Raw genomic sequence first — 22023 nt, 5'->3', positions numbered from 1 at the left:
ATGTGCCGGACAGCCCTCATGGCACTTTAGTGGGGCTGCTCCCAGGGCCAGAGACCCACGATCACACCCGCTCTTCCATCGGTGTCTGGGACAGGTGCCATCCTGAGCCCAGCCCCACATTCACAGACACCGGAGCTCGGGGGCTAGCGCTCTGGCCCGAGGCTCCCCACAGGCACAGCAGGACAGGGACTTGACAGCTTGAGCAGGGGGCCCCAAGGGCTGCATGCTTCATGCTCACCATACCGGCCTGAGACACCAACTTGGGGTCCTCAGCTTTCCTGACACGAACCGGGGGGTGAGGTGCTGCACTTGGGGAGTATCACACGCCGAAAACTGCAACCTGCTCTCAACTGGGAAATGCTTCGTGCCCTGGAGCTCCCCCAGCGTCTCCGGGCTGCTCGGCGGGACCTGGGGTGGCAGTGGCGAGCCTGCACGGCTCCCCGCCTGGCAGAGCCCATGCTCAGGAAGACGTGGCCATGGAAGGGACGGGTGAGAGACATTATCTCCCGCTTCATCATCCCATTTAACAGAACAGCCACGTGGACAGATGAGGAAGTGACCACCCCACCCCCTGGGGGACTGGAGGATCACATGTTAGCTGCCATGCCAGACTGGGGCCTGCGGGTGGAGGGCCAGGGCCAGTGCCAGCGGAGCATCATGTGCACGTGGGGGTGTGTGCTCTTCCCATGAGCTCAGACAGGCTCTGTGCCACCCCTTCTACAGCGGAGGGCACTGGGGCCCAAGAGACTGCCCCAGATCACATCCCCAGGGACCGACAGGGCAGGATTTGGACCCAGAACTGTCGGACCACAGTCAAAGCATTCGGCCATCACTTTCGTTCACAGGCCAGAGCCGGGGGAGGCCTGGCAGCCCACCAGGGTTCCGGGGCCAGCAGTGCCTTGCGAAGTACCTGAGACCCCACCCGCGTCTCTGAGTGACAGGTACTTAGCCTGCGGCGGACTTTATTCACAGACCGACAATGACAGTTACCCCAGTGATGACTCAGTGTCACCAGGAGAGGGTGGAGGGAAAGGGTGAGTCAGGGTAGATGACTGGCTGGGGGGGGGGGGTGACATTCAAGCTCAGACAGGAATGAAGAGAGGGGAGTAGCTGGCGGGGGACACGGTTCCAGGCAGAGGAAACGGCATGAATGAGGGACAAATATACTTTGGTTTCCTTGGCTATGAAAACTCCTGCGCCAAGCCTCTCTCAGGAGCCCCCTCCTGACTCGACATCCTGTCAGGGCCGTGACAAGGGACAACAGGACTTGGGTCAGGCAGACCTGGGCTCACAGCCCTCAGATCACTGAGTGACTCAGCCAGGGCTCCCCCTCTCCACCCTCACGGATAAAACAGGCACACCACCCACGCATTGGTGGGCACCGGAGAGCATCGCGGGCCCCTCGAAGGGCCCAGGCTGGGGAGGCCCGTGAAACGTGTCTCATCTGATGAAGACACTAGGGAACCAGAGGGACTGTCATCAACGTGCTCTGACCTTGTTAGGAAGGTGAGCTCCAGCAACTCCCTGCAGCCCCAGCTCTGGGACAAACAGAAAAGCTCAGGGCTAGACATGAGGGGAAGGAGAGTGCCCAACCCCCAGCAGACATGGCAGGGACCTTCCAGAAGTGGGTGTCCTGGCTGGGGAGCACCCCTGCCCCAACCATACCGGTCCCACCCATTCACCCAAGTATGTGCTGGTCCCCAGCCCTGCGCACTGGGACCATGGCAGCGGCCAGCTTACACCGTGGTGGGACAAAGCCGAGGTCAAGCAAAACAGAAGAAGAAATGGTAGTGGAGGGGAAGAACTAGAATTCTCCTTATTGGCAGATAATTCAAGCTTGAATGTAGAAAATGACGAAGAGTCCACTAAAAACTACCAGCATACAAGGGTTTAGCAAAGTTTGAGGATACAAGACCGATAAACGAAAATCGATTATTTCTATATACTAGTGAATATCCACAGTGAGATGAAGGAAATTATTCTATTTACAGTACAGCCAAAAAGAATACAATAAATACAATCAAATTTCACAAAAGGAGTACAAAATATATATCCTGAAAACTACAAAACACGATGGGAAGAAGCTCAAGAAGACCTAAATAACGGAGGCACGTCCCACAGTCCTGTTTCGGTATGACAATCCTCGCAAATTGCTCTAAAACTTTAACACAATCTCAGCTGGCTCCCTTGTTGAAAGTGGACACATCGATCCTAAACCTTGGAAATGTAAGGGACCAGAACTGTCAAAGCATCTAGAAAAAGTAGAGCAGAACATAATTAAAGGAGCCAATGCCTTTGACTGCAAAACTCCTACGAAGCTACCATGATCGAGAAAAGACGGTTCCGGCCTAAGGAGAGACACACAGATCATCAGAATGGAATTAAGAGCTCAGAAAAAAACCTTCACATTTATGGTCAATTGACTTTCAGCAAGGGTGCCTGCCAGTGGGGGAAAGGGCAGTCTTCAACAAAAGTTGCTGGGACAATGAGACTTTCCTGTGCAAGAGATGAGGTAGGACCCGTGTCTCACGCCACATACAGTAACCAACTCAATATGAATCAAAGACCTAAATATAAGAGCCCAAAGTCTTTTTTTTTAATGTTTTATTTATTTTATTTATTTATTTGTTTATTCCTTGAGGGAGGAAGACAGAATGTAAGTTGGGGAGGCGCAGAGAGAGAGGGAGACACAGAATCCCAAGCAGGCTCCAGGCTCTGAGCTGTCAGCACAGAGCCTGACGTGGGGCTCGAACCCACGGACCGCGAGATCATGACCTGAGCTGAAGTTGGACGCCTAACCGACTGAGCCAGCCAGGCGCCCCCAAAGAGGCCAAACTCTTAACCACCTGGGTGGTTCAGGACGGTTAAGCAACTGACTGACTGGCTCCGGTCATGATTGATTTTGTGGTTCGTGAGTTTGAGCCCTACATCGTGCTCTGTGCTGACAGTGTGGAGCCTGCCTGGGATTCTCTTTCCCTCTCTCTGCCCCTTTCCGACTTGCGTGCATGCTCTCTCTCAAAATAAAATAAAAACTTAGAAAAAAAAAAGAGCCCAAACCATGAAATTCTTAGAAAAAATACAGAATAAGTTTTTGTGATCTGGAATTAAGAAAGAGTTTCTCAGATAGGACAGCTAAAGAACAGGTGACAAAACAAAAGATAGAAGTACTGGATTTCAGGGGTACCTGGGTGGCTCAGTTGGTTGAGTGTGTGACTTCAGCTCAGGTCATGATCTTTTTTTTTTTTTTTAATGTTTTATTTATTTTTGATACAGAGAGAGTCAGAGCATGAGAGGGGGAGGGTCAGAGAGAGAGGGAGACACAGAACTGGAAGCAGGCTCCAGGTTCTGAGCCAGCTGTCAGCACAGAGCCCGATGCGGGGCTCAAACCCACGAATGTGAAATCTGACCTGAACTGAAGTCGGAGGCTTAACCAACTGAGCCACCCAGGCGCCCCAGCTCAGGTCATGATCTTGTGGTTAGTGGGTTTGAGCCCCACATTGGTCTCTGGGCTGACAGCTCAGAGCCTGGAGCCTGCTTCGGATTCTGTGTCTCCCTCTCTCTCTTCCCCTCCCTTGTGCTCGCTCTCTCTCTCAAAAATAAACAAACATTTAAAAAAGAATGAGCTTTCTCAATATTGAGGAAGTGTATACACATTAAAAAAATGAGCCTTTTTTGTGATTCAAAGGGCACCATCAAAAAAGTGATATGGCGGGGTGGCTGGGTGGCTCAGTCAATTAAGCATCTGACTTCAGCTCAGGCCATGATCTCACGGTTCGTGGGTTTGAGCCCCGTGTTGGGCTCTCTGCTGACAGCTCAGAGCCTGGAGCCTGCTTTAGATTAAGTCTCTCTTTCTCCCCTTCTCTCTCGCAAAAACTGATAAACATTAGGGGCACCTGGGTAGCTGTCAATTAAGCATCTGACTTCAGCTCAGGTCATGATCTCACAGTTCATGAGTCTGAGCCTTACACTGGACTCTGTGCTGACAGCTCAGAGCCTGGAGCCTGCTTTGGATTCTGTCTGTCTGTCTGTCTGTCTGTCTCTCTCTCTCTCTCTGCCCCTCCCCTGCTCATGCTCTGTTTCTCTCTCAAAAAAAAAAGTATAAATAAATAAATAAATGAAAAGAAAGAAGGCAACCCACAGATGAAGGAAAATATCTGCGGATCATATACACCACAAGGGACTTGTCACCAACAATATAGAAAGGGCACTTACAATCTAACAGTAAAAAACAACCCAAATTAAAAATGGGCAGATGATCTGACTACACATTTCTCCAAAGAAGATATGCAAATGGCCAATAAGCACATGAGCAGATGCTCAAGTCATTAGCCATTAGGGACATGCAAATCAAAGCTATAATGAGTTACCACTCGGCATGCACTGGGAAGGCTATAATCAAGACCAATAATAACAAGTGAGGGCGAGGGGGCGGAGACACTGGGGCCCTCCTACACGGCTGGTGGGAACGGAACCCGGTGCACCCCCTTTGGAAAACAGTCTGGCAGGTCATCAAAACATTCAGCTCAGTTACCTTATGACTCAGCAATGCTATTCCTAGGTGTACTCAAGAGAAATGAAACATATGTCCACAAAAAAAAGCTTGTGCACGAACGTACACAACAGTATTCGTAATAGCGCCAAAGTGAAAGTCATCCAAATGTCCATCAGCTGGTGAATGAATCCACAAAACGTGGTCTATCCATTCAGTGGAATTATTACTCAGCAATCAAAATGAATTAAGCACTTACACCTGTTACCCCATGGATCAACCTTGAGCTATGCTAGGTGAGAGAACTAGTCACAACTGCGTATTGTGAGATGTCCAGAATGGGGGGGATCCCTAAGAGACAGAAAGATGGTCATTGACAGGGGCAATGGGGAGAAGCTGCCAATGGGTATGGAGTTTCTTTAGGGGTGATGAAAACATTCTAAAATTGACTGTGCTGATGGCTGCACAAATCTGTGCATAGACTAAAAACCACTGAACTGTGCACTTTAAATACGTGAAAAACCAAAAAACATGGTAGGTCGGATAAAGAGAGAAAAATGGATAAAACAGAGGGGAAGGTGGGGAGGGAGAACTGAGGAGAGATGAGAAGGTGAGCGCTGTGGGCAGAAGGCTAGGGAAAGCCTTCAGGCAGTGACATCTGAGCTGGGCCCACGTAAAGTGAGGACACAGGCTCGGCAAAGACCAGGGAGAGCTGTCCAGACGCATGACCAGCAAATGCAAAGGCCCTGAGGTAGAAACATGCTTGGTAAATGGAAAAGCAGCACAGACGCAAGTGGCTGAATGGGAGTGGAGGGGAAAGCAGAGGGGATGTGGTTGGTGAGCGAGAAGGGTGTTCGGTGTCATGAGGGGCCTCAAGGGCCTGGGTGAGGTCTCTGAATCCTATTCTGACAGTGCCTCTGTCTTGTCACAAGGGTTTTAGATGGAGGCAGAGAGCAACGCTGGAGTAGGTGGGCGGAAGGAGAAAAAGCAGCCAGAGGCCCAAGCCTGAAATGGTGAGCTGGGGGCAGCCACGGCTCCCACATGGACCCTCAGAGCTCCACTCACCCCCCTCCACTCAACTCCGCCCAGGAGCTGGAAGCAGCTGCTGGAGGCCTGAGCAGGACGCTCACGGTGTTGGGCATGTCGAAACACCCAGTGGGATTAGGATTCTTGTCCGGGAACAAAAGCTGATACCGGATTGCAGGCTCCCTTTGTGAGTCCATCCTGGGAACGGGCGGCCTGGAAGCCTGAAGCCCTCTCCAGTCCCTGGGGGCCTGCCAGGCCAGGCCAGAGAAAGCCACGAGGTGCCCTCCCAGGCTCAGGTGACAGGTGCTGCCTTCTCCCTCTGCAGGAAGACAGGCAGGGCAGGGCTCACAGGAATTGGTGCTGGGCCACCCCCTTGTTTCCACAGCGCTCTAAACACACCATTAAATGCCACCACTCCCACGGGAGAGGCTGCCAGCTCCACCCTGGCCCACCCCAGGAGGTCATGGTAAGGGTAAAATAAACACCCAGAAGCGGCCACTTCCTGAGGGCCTGCCATGTGCCACCTGGAGCCCTTTGATGCTGAAAGTTGGGTGTTCTCGTGCCCACTCCCCGGGTGAGGAGAGTGAGGCTCAGAGAAGCTGAGTAACTCACCCACAGTCACAGAGCCCCGAGGAGTGCATCTGTGTCTAGAGCCCATGTCACAGAGCCAGAGCTGGCACAGCCAGGACTCAGCACTACGACTGCCTCAGGGGCGAGGGAGTTGGGCACCCCCAGCCGGGTGGAACAGAGTCACGGGTTCAGAAGGGGGACACCGGAGGGAGATGAACAGGGGCGCAGGGGCTGGGGAGGGCAGTTCATAAAAAAGGCAGGAATGGGGATGACAAGCAAGTGGCCATGAGCCCCAGGTGGGAGCCGGCTAGGCCAGGCTTGGGGAAGTCTCGGGGCCTTGATTCACTCATAAACCTTTTATTAAGCCCTTGGTAGGTGCCAGGTACTGCTGAAGGCCCTGGGGACATGAGCAGTGAATGAAACAGAAATTCCTGCCCTCCGGGGACTTGCAGTGGGTAGGAGACTGACAAAATGGGGCAAGCACACACCTGATGGTGGTGGGAGTGCTGTGGAGGAGAGAGGGACTCGGTGAGGAGGCAGACAGAGCCCAGGTGGGGACAGCGTGAGAGAAAGGTGACCAGGGAAGGCGACATCTGAGCAAAGAGCTGAAGGAGGCAAGAGTGACCCCCGCACTGCGGGGCGAGCAGTCCAGGCAGGGGGAGCAGCTCACGTGCAGCGGCCCTGAGGTGGGAGCATGCCCAACATGTGTAAGAGACTATAATATTTATTTATTTTGGGGGGGGGGAGGAGAGAACACGAACAGGGGAGGGGCAGAGAGAGAATCTGACAGCGCAGAGCCCGATAGGGACTCAAACTCATGAACTGCGAGATCATGACATGAACCAAAATCAAGAGTTGGAGCCTTAACTGACTAAGGGACCCGGTCCCCCTGACATGTTTAACCAAGCCAAGGAGGCCAGTGTAGCCGGAGCAGAGGAAGCGAGGGGGCTGGTGGGAGCAAAACTGGAGAGGGGGTCCTGGCCCCCAGCTTCCAAACCAGGTAGAGGTGCCAACAATCACGGGCGTCCATGTGTGCACAGGTGGGTGGGGAAGGACAGAGAGAAGAGGTGAGGGGAAGGGTAACCGTGTCCCTTTCTTTTTGAACAGGAAGTATCAATGTGGCTTTATTTTAAAGCACGACTGGGGGGAAAATGAACTAACTCATCTGGAAGTTCGCAACATTGCAGTGAGGCCCGGGTCCACAAAGCCACCGTGGGGAACGACCCCTGGTGATAGCAGAGGCCCCATGCACGACCCCTGGTGGGTGGCTAGGACCCTGACAGGTGAGGGCCGCCTGACACTGCCATGACCTCGATGGACTGTGGGCCCTGGGGACAGGGACCCGGCCTGCCTGGGCACCCTCGGCCTCCATGGACATTGGCAACGAGAGCGGGCACAGTGAGTGCCTGTCTCAGACAGAGGGGGAGCGTGACAGAATTAAAACCAACGAGCATCTATGGAGAAATGTCATAAATAAGACATTTGTTAAAAAAAAAAAGAAGCTCTGGAGAAGGACCCCTGGGTGGCTGTCCGTTGAGTGTCCGGCTTCGGCTCAGGTCATGACCTCATGGTTCGTGAGTTTGAGCCCAGCATCAGGCTCTGTGCTGACAGCTCAGAGCCTGGAGCCTGCTTCAGATTCTGTGTCTCCCTCTCTCTCTGCCCTTCCCTCCCCTGATCATGCTGTCTCTCTCAAAAATAAATAAAACATTAAAAAAAAAAAAAAAAAAAGAAAAGAAAAAAAGAAAGAAAGCAGGAGGACTGGGGTGCCGGCTCTCAATTTCGCTCAGGTCGTGATCTCACAGTTCCAAGCCCTGCATCAGACTCTACGCGGCCAGTGCGGAGCCTGCTTGGGACTGTCTCTTGCCACCCCTGCCCCCGCCTCAAAATAAATAAATAAACTTTAAAAAAAGAAAAAGAAAATAAAAACACAGGACTGTGCGTTCCCCCCTGCGTGTCCTGCTGACGTGGCTCAGGACAGGCGGGAAAACACGATAAACCCAGAGAGGAGACAGTCCCGGAGCCTGGAGTCCGGGCTCCTGGGACAGGGCCTCGTCCGGCTTGCCCGCTGCCATGAGGGGACAGGTTGAAGGAAGGAGAGAGCTCACAGCAGGTCTGGCTAGGATGGGATGAGGGACCACCAGGACCATTTTCTTCATTTCTGCCCGAGGACCGTTTCTATAATCAAAATGTAAGTTGAAAAACAAGAAAAGGGCGTGAGGTTAGAGGGGATCATCATCAAAAGCAAAAGAGCTGTGCCCTCATCTTCCCGAGGAGGACCAGGCGGCCTCCCGGCCCGGGGTTTCAGGCATGAGTGCCCAGCGCCGTGCTGCTGGGGACAGGTTAGTTACAGACACTGAGTTTTCAGGGGAGTTTTGTTTTTAGCTTTAAGATATACAATTAGATGTCCAAACCCCAGGAGGCAGGGCGAGCCCTCCACCCACCGCAGCCCTCTGTGGCCATCCCAGGGCAGGATTCTGTTATTTCTGGGTTGGTCTGAAATAGGACTAGGCACCACACCAGGCTGCTGTCATCAGGCCAGCGGAACTCCCTTGGAGCCCCCCGGCCCCAAATCCCGAGCAGGGCCTCTATTACACACCCACAAAGACTTACTGTGGGTGCTGGCTTGGCCCAGGGCCCGGGTGGGTGTGGGGACACAGCAGGAGCAGTCCTCCTGGAGGAGTCCCCAGCTGAGCGGGGGAGACAGATGCCACACAAGTGACTGGTAACTGCCGCCAGCCTCCGAGAGTGCAGACAGGGGCCTGACCTGGTCTGGAGCAGTGACACCAGAGCTGGGACCTCAAGGTGAGGTTGGCCAGGTGAAGATTAGACAAGATGTCCTAGGTCATGGGAACAGCCCAAGATGACCCAATGGGAAAGCGGTGGCTCCCAGGAAGAGGGAAGACAAGGCCAGGGAGGGGCGAGATCAGGTTGGTGAGGGACCCCAGGGGGTCCATCTCAGGGAGCCCCGACTTCTTCACCTGCAAAAGGGTGACACTGCCCACGGGGGTGACTCCGCGGTGCCTTGTCCAGCTCCTTCCTCCTGACCAGCTAGACAGGGAACACAGGGAATTCTGTGAGCACGGTGTGTGTGGCCACATCTTCCTGGTATCTGCCTCGCCATGTGTCAGAGACCAAGGCAGCTGGCCACCACTAGGGCCTCGCACAGATGACGATGGCTTTTCATCTGTCACCACTGTCTCCCCAGAGCTCAGGCCAGGGCTGCACAGGGTGCAACTCTCACTCTAGACCACCTCCCCCCTCCTCCACCCAGGCTCATCTTTAATTTAATCAATAGCAAAATCAGGTCCTGTTCACTGAACTCATTCTTCTGGATACTGTTTCATATAGGTGACCAACTGAATTCCATCACAATCCTATGAGGTGTGCGCCATTATCATTCCCAATGTACAGATGGAAAAACCAAGGTCCAGAGAAGGGCAGGACAGGTCCCAACTCACAGAGCGACAGGGTCGGATGCCAGCCTGAGGTGGCCTGACATCACGGCACAGCTTCCCCTCTTCCCCGGCCTCGGCCACCGAAGAGCCTCAAAGGCCGTGAAGGGTGGCAGGCCAGGTTGAAGTGAGCCCCCGTGCCCAGCCTCTCAGAGGGATGTAGGACTCCCAACAGGAGCCAGGGTCTAGGCTCCATGGTTCCCCAAGGTCGGCTCATGGCCATGTCCCCGGCCCCTGGCCCAGACCAGTGTCACAACCCAGGAAGTGCAACAAGATCCCAGAGCTTTAGCAGCCCCGGAGTCCCCATCACTCAGGTGATGAGGGTCAACGCAGTGGGAGCTGCCTCCTGGCCACAGGCTGTCTGTGGCCCCAGGGTCCTTGCAGACAGGAACCAGACAGGCCCTTCGGTGCCTCTCCCTGGAGCCAGAGCAAAGACGCGGCACAGCTGCCAGTTACCAGAGGGGCAGAGTCGGGAAAAGGGAACCTGGGGTATCAGGGGGCAGCCCACAGAACAGCCCAGGCCCTGCCAGGGCCACAGACTGCAGGGCAGGGTGCCCCGACCCCAGCACTACTGACATCCCGGGCTTGGCGGGGGGCAGGGGGGTTTCATGTCTCTTGTGCATCATAGTAGGACATCCTGCGGGTAGTACAAGGCCACCTGTGACCACCAAAAATGTCTTTAGACATTGCCAGCTGTCTCCACAGGGGCAAAGTCACCCCATGGAGCATCACTGCTGCAGGCCTTGGGCGGAACGTTTGAAACAAGCTCTCCTGTGATTCCAATGCAGGAGCTGGGCCCCCACATAAGAGAGGGTACATATGCCAGAACTCAGTGGGACCCCAGGGACCCCTCAGCCCCAGCTGTGCTCCTGGGTTCCCGAGAAAGCTGGACCCTGGATTCTTCCCATCTGGCCCCTATAACGACAGGTAACCGGAGCAAGGCTGCACCACCTAAGCCCCCCCCCCCCCGCTGGTCCAGCAGCTCCCGGGAAGGGGGTGCGTCCTGGTGCCCAGCCCGCTCCATCAGCTCCAGTCCTTGGCTGGGTTCCTGGAGGAGCGAGCAGTCGGTCGCAGTGATGCAACCCAGGTTCCTGGCTGATGAAACCCAGCCCAGGCCGGGAGAGGCAAGAGTCTAATAAGGAAACAATTTAACTCCACAACATCTGCCTGTGCTTCCCCGAAGAGAGAGCACGGCCGCCTGGGGAGGGGCCACCGCGGGGAGCAGCCAAGGGCATCCATCCAGGGTCTGTGAGGCTGAGAGCTCCCATCCCGGCAACGTGGCCAACGTGGCAGCCCAGCGGCATCAGGCTCCTGCAGGGAGTTCAGGGCTGCGTGCAGGGGAGGCAGCCCGCTGCAGTCTGATGAGGCCGGCTGCTCCTCCTGCGACAGGATGAGGCAACAGTCAGGTCCTAGAAGCCGGCCACTCTGCTGACACCGGAGTGCTGGGGGTGTGGCGGGGGGAGTGGGACTGACAGCCTCCCCCAAGTCCTCTTCTCTGCTCCCCTGCCAAGAGGGGTCCTGCTGCTGGCCGGGAGTAATGGCTGGCACAGCAAGTGATGCGTGGAAGAACAGAATGGACCACCCACTGGGGGCTTCAGAAACTCCAAGCCTGAAAAGAGGGTCGGGGGTTCAGCCAAAGCACTCAGGCTCAGTGGGGAAGCGTCAGGGTTAGGAGTAAGGATTCTGCAGTCAGATGCACCTGAGTTTGAATCCTGCCAACTCAGCAGCCCAATAAGCTTGAGATGGATCAAAACCCCAAAAGTGGGCAGGTGCCAACTTCCCCATTTTACAGACACAGGCACATAGCCTTTCTGCCCCAGCCTCCCCACCACTCAGGCGACGGCTGTGGATGCAGTGGCAACAGTGCGCCATTCCCTCTTGTTCACAGAGCCCAAGAGGAGAGTAGGCCATTGAAGGGCTCCAAAGTCGACCGCCAGGCTCTGCCCAAGAGCTGATCCAATCCCATGCACCCGGGTGGAGATGCCCCCCACTACGTAGTATGGCTCAGCCTGGCTTCTGTTTCCTAGGCATCCAGGTGCATGTGCCAGGTGCTACTCAAGCACTAACTCTCTGCAGGCATGACTGCTACCTACTTGAGCAAAGTCTCGAGAAGTCCCCTGGTCACTCAGGAGGTGCTCATCCGCCCCACCAAGCCTGACCTCAGGAGTCCACCCCCAGGGGGCACTCATGTGGAACAAGGGATGTGGCTGCAGCCATCAGAAGTAACTCCGACAGACGGTCCAGCAAGAAGCCAGACATGCCAGCCCCTAATGGAGCCTCCCCTTGTCCACCCAGGACCTTATCTCTGGATACTTCCCCAGGCCTTGAACCCGTCCATGGCCCAGGTTGTTCTTGGCGGACTCACATCTGGGTGGCATTTGAATCACCCAAGGAAGACAAACAGGAGGGAGGGAATCCCATCCCCAGAGTCCTGTCCCTTGAATGGGTGGAGTCAGGGGGATGCCCCCATCTTCTGAGCCCCTATCCAACCCCACTAGGCCTTCCAGGTAAGCACCCTTCCCCCAACTACTGTGGCTGGATAAACCACTTCCTCTTCTGGGTGTGGGTCTTAGGTGAAAACAAAACAAGGCTCCTGTGTCTCAGAGTGTGGAGTTCCCAGAGGCAGGGTCTTTGTCTCACTGCTGCTTCTGAGTCCCAGGGATGGCACCTGGCACATAGTAGGTCCTCAGTAAGCATCTAAAGACTAAATCAGTGACCTTCATAGCCCTGCTGTTAACAAGGGCTGCCGCAGGCCTTCTTGCAATGTTCTTTCCGTCTCCAGGAAAGGGCCTCCCTGCTGTGGTTGGGCCATGTCCTCTGGCTCTGCAGAGTCCAAGGGGTCAAGAGGTATTGCTCCCTCTGGGTCTGTCCCCAGGTGTCCCCACTGCCCCCTCCACAGCTCCCTGGTCTTCTGAGGTGACCGAGGAATACCCAGAGACCAGAGTCAGAGTCATGTCTCCTCACAGACTCAGATCTGTTTTTCCGGCCATCTGCAGCATCTCTCCAAGATTCCAACCACAGGACAGAAAGCTCAGGGTCAGGTAGGACCATGAGGCCATCACTCACCATTCTCTACCTCCTCCTTGATACCTGATTCTCCTATGGACGGACCCTGGGCCAATCACTGCCTCTGTCATTCGCTTATGCCGCACACATTAACTGAGCGTTTACTACGCTGGGCCGGGCCTGGGGGAGGGTTTGGGGGGGGGGGACACTGGAGATACACCCAGAATAAGCCTGAACATCAGTCTTGGCTGCAGCCAAAATGGGCATGCCCATTCTCCCTCATGTCTGTGTGATTCCTCTTCAGCCAACTCAAAACCTTTAGGAGGGGCTGGAGCCTTCTCTCGGCATCCACGGAGAGTACCCAGTCAGCCAAAGGACCATTCCCAATAAAAGGGGTCAGGCCAGAGCAGTGGGGAGAAGCCAGTGCCTCCCCTTCCCCTCGGTGCTCAGCACTTCTCTGAGAGCGGATGTGACTAATGGTCTCCCCCGGCTCATGGGCCCCAGGTCCGGGACCAGGGCTGTCTTGGCCACTGCTGGGCCCAGTGCCCAGTGCAGGGTCAGGGCAGTAGCCTGGCTCGAGTCACAAATGTCTGCTGACTGGGTGAGCCACGGGAAGAGAGAAGAGAAACAATGAAAAGGAGAGACGGATGAACGTGGACCTTTCCTTTCTGCTCCCACTCCTGGGTCCCCTCCGGTAACTGCCCTGGATTCACACCAATCACGGCCAGCCTTCACCGAGCACTTACTCTGTGCCAGGCGCTATGCTGCGTACACAACAGGTGTTAATCCACTTAATCCAAACACCAAATGGCTTATCGCCCCATTTCACAGGTGAGGAAAGCAAAGGTTTAGAGAGATTCCAGTGGTCTGACAGCCTCCGGAGCCCCTCCTCCCTCTGAACCGGCAAACCCTGCAGTCCAGAAGCCGCTGCCGGGATTTGCAAGCAGCAGAAGGGAAATCTGCAACCAGAGAAGACCGCTGGCGGCTGCCAAGATGAGTTACAGCCTCGTAAACAGGAGCGATGCTTATCAGGTCGGGATGGCTCAGGCCGCCCCGCCAGCAAGACTGCCGGCCTCCTCCAGGCTTCCAGCACCCAAGACAGAGCTGCAGTTTTGTCTAGAGGCGCCCAGCACTGCCGGAGGCGTGGGAGCGGCTCACGGCCGTTGCTGGCACACATGGGTGCACACACATCATCAGCTCAGAGGCTCAGCACAGCCCCCAAGGAGCAGGATGGGCTCCAGAAGTCCCTCCCAGGCCCAACTGCCACCGGGCAAAGAAAACCTCATCCTGACTTGGATCAGGTGGGTTTTTGAATCAGATTGCTTTTGAACTTTATATAAACAACATCACACAGCCTGCTCATGCCTGCTTCCTTCCCTCAACGTCACTGGTGATGCCCATCCTGGTTGTAAGGGACAGCGGCATGCTCACCTTTGCTGCAGCGGAATCTTGAGCCTTGTTTTTGAGCCATGGCTTCCCCTGGTGGTCCCAAAATACAAACCTGACTCTTCTGGGGCTCCCCACCTGGGGAAGGTCGACCCCTGCACCGTAGCCTCCTGCCACTCCAAACCCCCAGGCCACTGGCTCCTCCCTGCTCTTGCCCTTGCCCTCCCTCTGCCCCAGGGTGCTCTTCTCCCCACTACCTGCCCACTCCTCACTGGAACCAAAGGAAGCATCGCTTCTTGGGGGCACAGGGGAGGGCTGTGATTGCAGGACTTTGCCCCCAGGAGCCACCATGGGCCCTACACACAAAAGGTGTTCAGGAAATTGTCCCTGACAGGTGTGCTGCCCCCACGTGTCTGCTCGCAGGGCCTGCAAACAGGCCCCAGACTTCTGCCTTCCCCAGAGCCACCCCCAGCACTGGGCTACGCACCTTCTCCCCTCTGGACAACTTTCGTCTGTGTCTGGCTGCCAGGTACGTGGCCCTGTGCTGAACAGGTAGCCCCCACCCCCATGTGAGCACCCCCACACCATCTGATGGAGGAAGAAGCCAAGGCTGAGGAGACAAGGCCTCTGGCCACAGACACAGAGCTGGCGAACAGCTGTCAAGGTCCCACAGCGGAGCCCGGGGCGGGCCCCAACCCCCTCATCCTCCCCATCCCGCCAGGAGCATCCCTACCTCCCACAGAGGGTGCACCCAACACAGCCCTTCGGCGCCCCCAGCTGCCTCTCAGTTACACCCTCTGAGCCCACGGTGGTGCCCAGCTGCCTGCTGTGCGGGTAAGGGCTGCTCCTGACACGGACTGATACCTCTGGCCCCAGGGTGGGGAGGGGCTGGGCCCAAGCAGCTGGCAGTGGCCAGCACACGATCTGGCACACGATCCAACACAGTCAGTGCCCATGCTGTTTCAGTGCCAAGGGAGAAAAGTTGCAGCCCCGTGCCAGCAAGGACCGGCAACAGGAAGGCCCAGGACTAAGATGCAGGGGAGGCCACTCCTGCCCACGTTCTGAGGAAGAAGCAAAGAGACAGGGGCAGAGCCCGTGGAGTCCTGAGATAAAAACCCACAGTGGATGCATAAGGCAGAAGAATCCAGGGGAGGCTTCCCAGAGGAGGTGGCTCTTAGGCTGAGCAATCTAGCCGAGTGAAGCAATGGGGGAAGGGAGCCTGAGATCAAGGTAACTGCAGAAACAAATAACTAGAAGAGTGAGGGCTGGTGGGAGCCAGGGGCCTCCCACCCACTGAGGGGCACCTGGCTCCCTCACCCACTCCCCCGCCCCCAGCAGAGTCTGAAACCAGGGCCCTCCACCTGGAGTGGGGGCTATCTTCAGCCTGTCAGATTGGGTTCCAAAGCTGGCTATGGAGAGGGCCCTTTCCCGCAGGCAGGAACCCACCCCAGCCCTGGCCCTCCTGGGGAGAGTGCCCCAGCTCTCTCTGGCTCAGAGCCAAGCACCCCAAGCTTCTAACCAATGGGGGCAAAAAAGCACGGAGACCCACTGGGGCTCCAGTCGGTTAAATGTCCAGCTCTGGATCTCAGCTCAGGTCATGATCTCACGGTGGTTCTGGGCTTGAGACCCACGCTGGGCTCTGTGCTGACAGCGACACAGCTCTCTCTCTGCCCCTCCCCTGTCCTCTCGCTAGCTCTCTCTGGAAGGAAGGAAGGAAGGAAGGAAGGAAGGAAGGGAGGGAGGGAGGGAGGGAGAGGGAGTGAGGGCGGAAGGAAGGAAGGAAAGAGAGAGAGAGAGAGAAAGAGGCATGGGCATGGAGACCCCCTGGGGACCCTGCGTTCCAGCATGATAACACGCCCCTTGGACACCAAGGGTGCTCCTCGCCTGCTCCCACCCCTCTGGAGGACAGAGAGCCCCATGGAGCAAGCATGCTCTCTCCAGAGCACCCCATCAGTCCTGACCCACAAAGAAGTGCCAGACGCCATGGGACTGGTAGGAGGAGGCGGTGGGAACTGAGGTGCGCCACCCGGGCCACTGCTGTGACTCAGCCCAGGGATGGAGGCTGGCCTGCTCCGAGCATGTGCCAGACGCCAAGCTGGACGTGTGACAGGCATTATCTCACTGACTCCTCCCAAGAACACTGCGAGGCAGGCACGACCAGCCCCACTTGGTAGGGTCTAAGGGACTAAATCTCTTGCCCAAGGTCACACAGGCGGCGAGAGGCAGGACGGGAATGCCCTTCCCAGTCCTGTGGCGGGGGCAAGGCACCAGCCTGACGGAACTTGCAGAAAGTCTTCCATCAGCGCTGCCTCCTCCTAACTGTTGAACCAAGGTGGCTGGAGGGGGGGTGGGGCTGCTGGCTGGCCACTCTCAGTTGACATCTGGGTAGGGACGGGGGGTTGGGGGGGATGATTCCAGTCCTGCATATGGGAGCCGTTCCAAGCCCAAGGTGCCAAAAAAGGCTCAGAGCAGAGACCGCGGGTTTGCAACCACGGCCCTAAGCAGACACCATTGCCAGGAGCAGACTGGGCAGTTTAAGGCCTCACCAAGGCCACCAAAGGCACGGTGTGACCTCATGGAGAGCCAGAAGGCCCAGGAAATGACAGACTTCAGGTCACAGGGCACCTCTGAAGCCCTGGGAGCTGGTCTGGTAAGTTACAGTCACTTTCTAAGCAAACCTGAGGTTTTTCCACTGCCCGGACCTTGCCGCGGCTGTCTGGCAGGGTGAAGATAAGCTTACACTGGCTGCCGTGGTGTTATAATGCCCACCCCCAGCGACAGGCAAGTGACCGCAGGGTCGTCCCCATAGCAGTCACCACACTCCATACGCTGAGTCCTCAGGCTCCTGGGACACGAGAGCAGACACACCAGCGGCCGCCACAAGGCTCAGCAGGGATTTCCAAATGCAAGTCAGGACTTCCAGGGACCAAACGAGTAGAGTTCAAGGTCACTCAGGGCCCTCAGACACACGATGTCATTGCTGCTAAGAACGCCTGGCCAGAGTGGCTGCCGGGCCAGAGCTGGGGGCGAGGAGCAGGCCTTGGCGAACGGCCTTGGCTCTGCAGAGTCAGATCACCTCAGGCCAGGGCTCTGCCACTGCCAGGCTGGCAGACAGGTGGCAGTGGCTGCCAGGGCACAAAGGTGTAGCCAGCTGGCAGCCAAGGCCAGGTCCAAGGAGCAGACAACAAGGCCAGGCACAGGCTGACAGCTTCGGGCATCACCAGGGACACCAGCAGCATGGGCTGACCCTGCAGGGACCCAGCGGCTGGCCTGGTGCCAAAGCCCGGCTGCCTGGGGTGGCCTCTACGGCTTGCCAGCAGACTTCTCTCCCCAAGTGGCTGCCTCCTCAGGTGCCCCCAGCCTGCACAAGGAAGGCCTTCCGCAGGGGCCCCAGGGACCAGGCAGGACCTCGTACAATGAGGGAGACAGACTATGGCAGAAATCCAAGGGTGTCCAGTGGGGTCAGGAGCCTAGAGCAGGCAGCCCAGGGGGAAGGCAGCCGCGAAGCCCCTTGGGCCAAATGCTGCCATATGGCACTCTTGCCAATACCCAATACCCCCAGTAAGGGGCAGCCAAATTGGGGCTGTAGGAGCCATAGGAGCACACCCTCTGAACTCCCATCTTCCAGCAGCCACTAAGCACTAGGTGTGGTGTCGGCCATTTCAAGACCAGGAAACCCACCTGCCCACTCAGCCTGCCCACTTCTCTCAAGTCTGCCCACTCATCTCCCTCCCGCCGCCACGCAGCTGGGCCAGCAAAACTGGCCCAGCCAATTCCCATCGTCCCTCACAGGGTCCTGGTCAGGCGCCCTTGCATCCTCCCCATTCAGCAGCCAAATGCCATCATCCTGATGGGCAAATGAGGCCCTACAGTTCCCCTGCCCCTCGGCTGGACCCTCAAGGCCAGGAGCAGTCAGGCCTGGTGACTCCTCATTGCCATTTGCATCAGTCCCCCAACCCGTTGGCTAAGGAGGCGCTCTCCTCCGGCGAGGACTTGCTATAAGGTAGATCAGCGCCTCCCTCTCTCTCCCTCCCCTGGCACTGCCAGCACGTGCAAGGGCCAGGCCACAGGGCCGGTGCCAACTGGGCGCAGCATCCTCTCGGGATGTCTGGGATTCTTCTTGCCCGAAGGATAGATTGGCTCAAGGCTGGAGGCCTGCCCCCAGCCTGCCCTGGAGAGATCACGGCCCAGCCTGCTCCCTCCCAACTCACCAGCCGTGGCTGGCACCTCTGCATCCCTTCTAGGACCCCGGGAAAGCCTTCCAGATGCCATTTGGGTGCATCTGCCTGGAAGGCCTCCAAGCAGGGACCTTGGCAAATGCCTACTGTGCTCCAGTGCCAGCCCATGCCTGGCCCCAAATCTACAGCGATTTTAGCTTTACCCCCACCAAGGGCCCTAGGGGCCCCTTTCCTCAGATATCACAGGACCTAGCTTGATGCCTAGAAAGCATCCAAATCTGGTCTTTCCCATATCACCCAACCCAATAAAAAGAACCTTTTTCAAAGGTCTGGGGACATCACATGGGCCCTAGCTGTTTCCAGCCCTTGGCTACCAAGACGAGCCAGGACCTTGGAGCTGGGCCTGCCCCATTTAAATCACAGCTCTGCTACTCCCTAGCTGAGTGACATGGGCCCGTCACTTCAGGTGGCCTGAACCCAGTTTCCTCTTCAGCTCATGGAGTGGTTCCAGGGCTCAACTGATCACACATTCAAGGCGTTCCTCAGGTCCCTGGCCCACAGTAAGTACACGTCAAAGGCGGTTTAAACCCTAATGATAAAAAGGTTATCTTCCCAACTGCATTACCAGCTGGGCGACTGGTATGCGGCTTCACCTCTCTGGCCTCGGTGCCCCTCCGGATGGCCAAGAGGATTAATGGACAGACCCCCTGCAAAACGCCGGGCTGGCACCTGGCACGCAGCACCGGGCCTGGGAGGCAGGAACCGTGAGGGTCGCCGTTTGTAAAGAGGCCTCACGAGGATGAGGCTGGGGAGCAGCGCGACACACCACCTGTTCTACCTGCTCAAATTGGGTCAGGCTGGAGCTGTGTACCCGGCTGTTGCCATGGTACCCAACGCAAGGAAACACTCCAGCTAGGAAGGGGGGTGCTGCAGGGGTGGGGCCACAGGCCTGCTTCACTCAGACAACACCCAGGCCGCCACCAGCAGTCTCTGGGCCACCCCAGGGGGTCCCCGGGGTTGGGAAGAGTATGTGGTTGGATCTGGGCCCAGGATCGGAGCAGGACTCATCACCTCTGACCCTACCTCAAGTCCAAAACAATGGGGCCTCGGCCCATCTGGAGGGGTGGGCTGGGAGGCGAGGCTCCCAGGCTGCAGAACAGGATGGGTGGGATGGGAGTGGAGGTGGAAGGGGCCCAGGCACCCCTATCTCCTGGGCAAAAGCCAAAGCAGCTCTAAAGCAGCCTCGGGTCCCAAAATCACTGTCTGCTCTCTCCAGTCACGCCTGCCCAGCAGCAGACAGGTACCCAGAGCCCGCTGAGCATCGAGCCTGGACATCAGCTCCTCCCTCCACAAGCCTCTCAGGTTTCATCCAGGATGAGGGCTGGGAAGAGCTGTTTGGGCTCAGCTGGGTTCAGGGAATCCATGGCCTCTTGCCAGGAGGGAAAAAGGGGAGGCAGAGGTGAAATCCACACACTGTGGGCCAACCCTAGAACTTTCCAGACTTTTCCTAGATGAGGAGGCAGGTTTAGGGCAATGGAAAGGCTGCCAGGTAGGGTGACAGTGGCCCCAGTGCCTGGGAGGAGACCTCAGTCTGGGGCTAAACAGCGGTTCCTCAATGGGATCCAATACTCTGGTCACATATAGGCCCTCTGCTGACTCCAGCTGGTCCCTCCAAGACACAGGACGGCTGGGGCCTGGGGCCCGGACGCCTCTGCCATGGTAACTACAACTGCTGCCACCATTTGCCTGAGCCAGGCGTGGCACAGACCTTACCTGTTATCCTCCCAACTCTAGGGACAGCTACGACTTTTCCCACTTCACAGACAAGGCAACAAAGGCTCAAAGGTGGAACACGGCAGTGGTTAAAAGCACACCTCAACTCTGGATCCAGGTTCTGCTGCATTTGCTCAGGGAAATCACTCCTTCCCTGAGCCTCAGTTTTCACCTCTGTAAAATGGGGATAATAATCTGCCAGTGCCTCCTCCCTACCTCGACCCTGCTCCATGGCATAGTCAAGGAATTAAGGAAGAAGTGCTAAGAAGACAGGCAGCCCAGCTCCAACAATCGCTGGTTCTTGGAATCCAAGAGGTTAGGTAACTTGCCCAAGGTCACCGGGTCAGTGACCCCAGGCTCTAGCTCTGAGCACAACCCTTCCCCGAAACCATGGGCTGCTATGTGGGTGGCCATGGGGATCACAGGCTTCCCAGGCAGCGGAGGACCGCCACCAGCCCCCACAGCAAAGGGCAGGCCTTTCTCTGAATTCCTCAGATAAGCAATTCCTGGCAGACCAGGGAGCCTCCAGGCCTGAGTGGGCCCAAGTGCAGAGAAAAGGCGCCCCACCCTGTTCACACCGGAGATTCCCAAATCTGGGTTAGGCTGTATGTGGGCCCACCCCTTACCCCACCCCACCCCCGCACCCATCCTCCCAGACCACCTGATTCATCCAACAGGTCTCCAAATACGCCAAGTCAAGTTGACCACTACCTCCAGTGAGATCCCTGGAAAGCCCTTACTTCCTCTTTCCTGGCCTCAGTTTCCCCATCGCCGAACCATGAAGCAGCTCCAGCTAACTGGGCCACCAAGGAGGCCTGAGGAGCAAAGGGACAGGCCAGGCAAGGGAACCAGGATGTCCCAGGCACTGGGCCAGGCCCTGTACTGCCTTCTATCTACTGAAACTTCACAACTCTTACAGAGACCTGCACTGGGCCCAGAAAGCGACAGATCTAGGACTCAAATCCCCATCTGTCAAACTCCGAGACACTCTCCCCACCACAGGCCCAAACCAGGTAATCCCAGGTGGGCCAAGTCAGTGGGGGCAGCTTGGGAACCCAGTCACCCTCAGCAATGAGCTGGACAGCTGGACCTGCGGGATGGGGAAGAACACAAAACCAAACTGGACTGAGCCTCTTTCAGAGAGAGTGGTGGCCTCTGTGACAAGGGTATTTGCAATGCAAAACAGCCCAGCCACAGCCAAAAGAGGACAGTCACTCAGGGAGGGCTGGGCAGGCCATAATCCAGCCACCTCCCTCCCTCCAGACCAGGAGTGCCTGGGAACCTGTGGCTGGCCAGGCTCTAAATCATATGACAGCTGAAGCAGCCAGCTGGGTGCAAGGTGGCCTGGAATACTCCTGCCCGCCTCAGCCCTTACAGGCAAAAATCCCGGTGGGCTCTTCATGCAAGTCTGAGGAATGGGCCTGCATGTGGGGCCCCAAGAGGGGGCTGAAAGAACGAACCCCCACCTATCCAGCTGGTCACCTGCGTACGGGTGCCCAGCACCCCACCAGCTTCTCAGGCCCAGACCTCCCAGATCACTCAGCCCTGCCTTGTGCAAACCTGCCCCAGACACACATAATCCCCAGAACTCTCCGGACTTCCACGTGCCAAGTGCCTAGATCTGGCTCATCGTCCCCCTGCCCCCCCCCCCCTCGCAGGCTCGGCTGCCTCGACTCCTACCTTGACGACAAGCTGACAAAATCCCCGCCATCCAGCAGCCGGACTTTGCAGAAGAGGACTCCGTTCACGAAGGGGACTGCAGTCAGCTCCTCCAGGGTGAAAGTGGTTTGGAATTTGAATTTCTTCTTCTTCATCAAGAAAGCCATGAGCGAGTTCCCTGAGTCTGAAGCCCCGAAGGCCAAAAAAAAAAAAAAGGGGGGGGGGAGCCAGAAATCCCCAGGATTCCTTTCCTTACACCACACCCCCTCCTCAAAACATCAGAGCCGGATCCAGCCCAGATGGTGGCGAAGGCGGCCGAGCGGGTGGGGGTCTGAGTCCGGAGATCTGAGTCCGGAGGGCCCAGGTCTGAGCGCCCAGTCCAGTTGGCGGGCCGGCTGGCTTCACCGTCGGGGAACCGGAGCTCGGAGGGGCTCAGAGTGGCTGGGGGCTGCGCCGGCATGTAAACAGCGGGGCATGGCCCAGG

General features: G+C 56.9%; 1 protein-coding gene across 1 annotated transcript in view; it reads right to left on the bottom strand.

The window, feature by feature from the left end:
• FAM102A (family with sequence similarity 102 member A) overlaps positions 1-22017 on the bottom strand; it is a 34142-nt gene extending 12125 nt beyond the window's left edge. Inside the window, exon 1 of the mRNA XM_029919596.1 lies at positions 21561-22017. Within this exon, the coding sequence (XP_029775456.1) occupies positions 21561-21706 (146 nt within the window). The 5' untranslated portion in view covers positions 21707-22017. The remainder of the gene's footprint in view (positions 1-21560) is intronic.
• Positions 22018-22023: the final 6 nt, after the last annotated feature.

Source organism: Suricata suricatta, chromosome 13 (assembly GCF_006229205.1).
Source record: "Suricata suricatta isolate VVHF042 chromosome 13, meerkat_22Aug2017_6uvM2_HiC, whole genome shotgun sequence".
In the NCBI taxonomy this organism is placed as follows: domain Eukaryota; kingdom Metazoa; phylum Chordata; class Mammalia; order Carnivora; family Herpestidae; genus Suricata; species Suricata suricatta.
The sequence above is the reverse complement of the archived record's forward strand: the minus strand, read 5'-3'. Positions and strand labels throughout refer to the sequence as shown.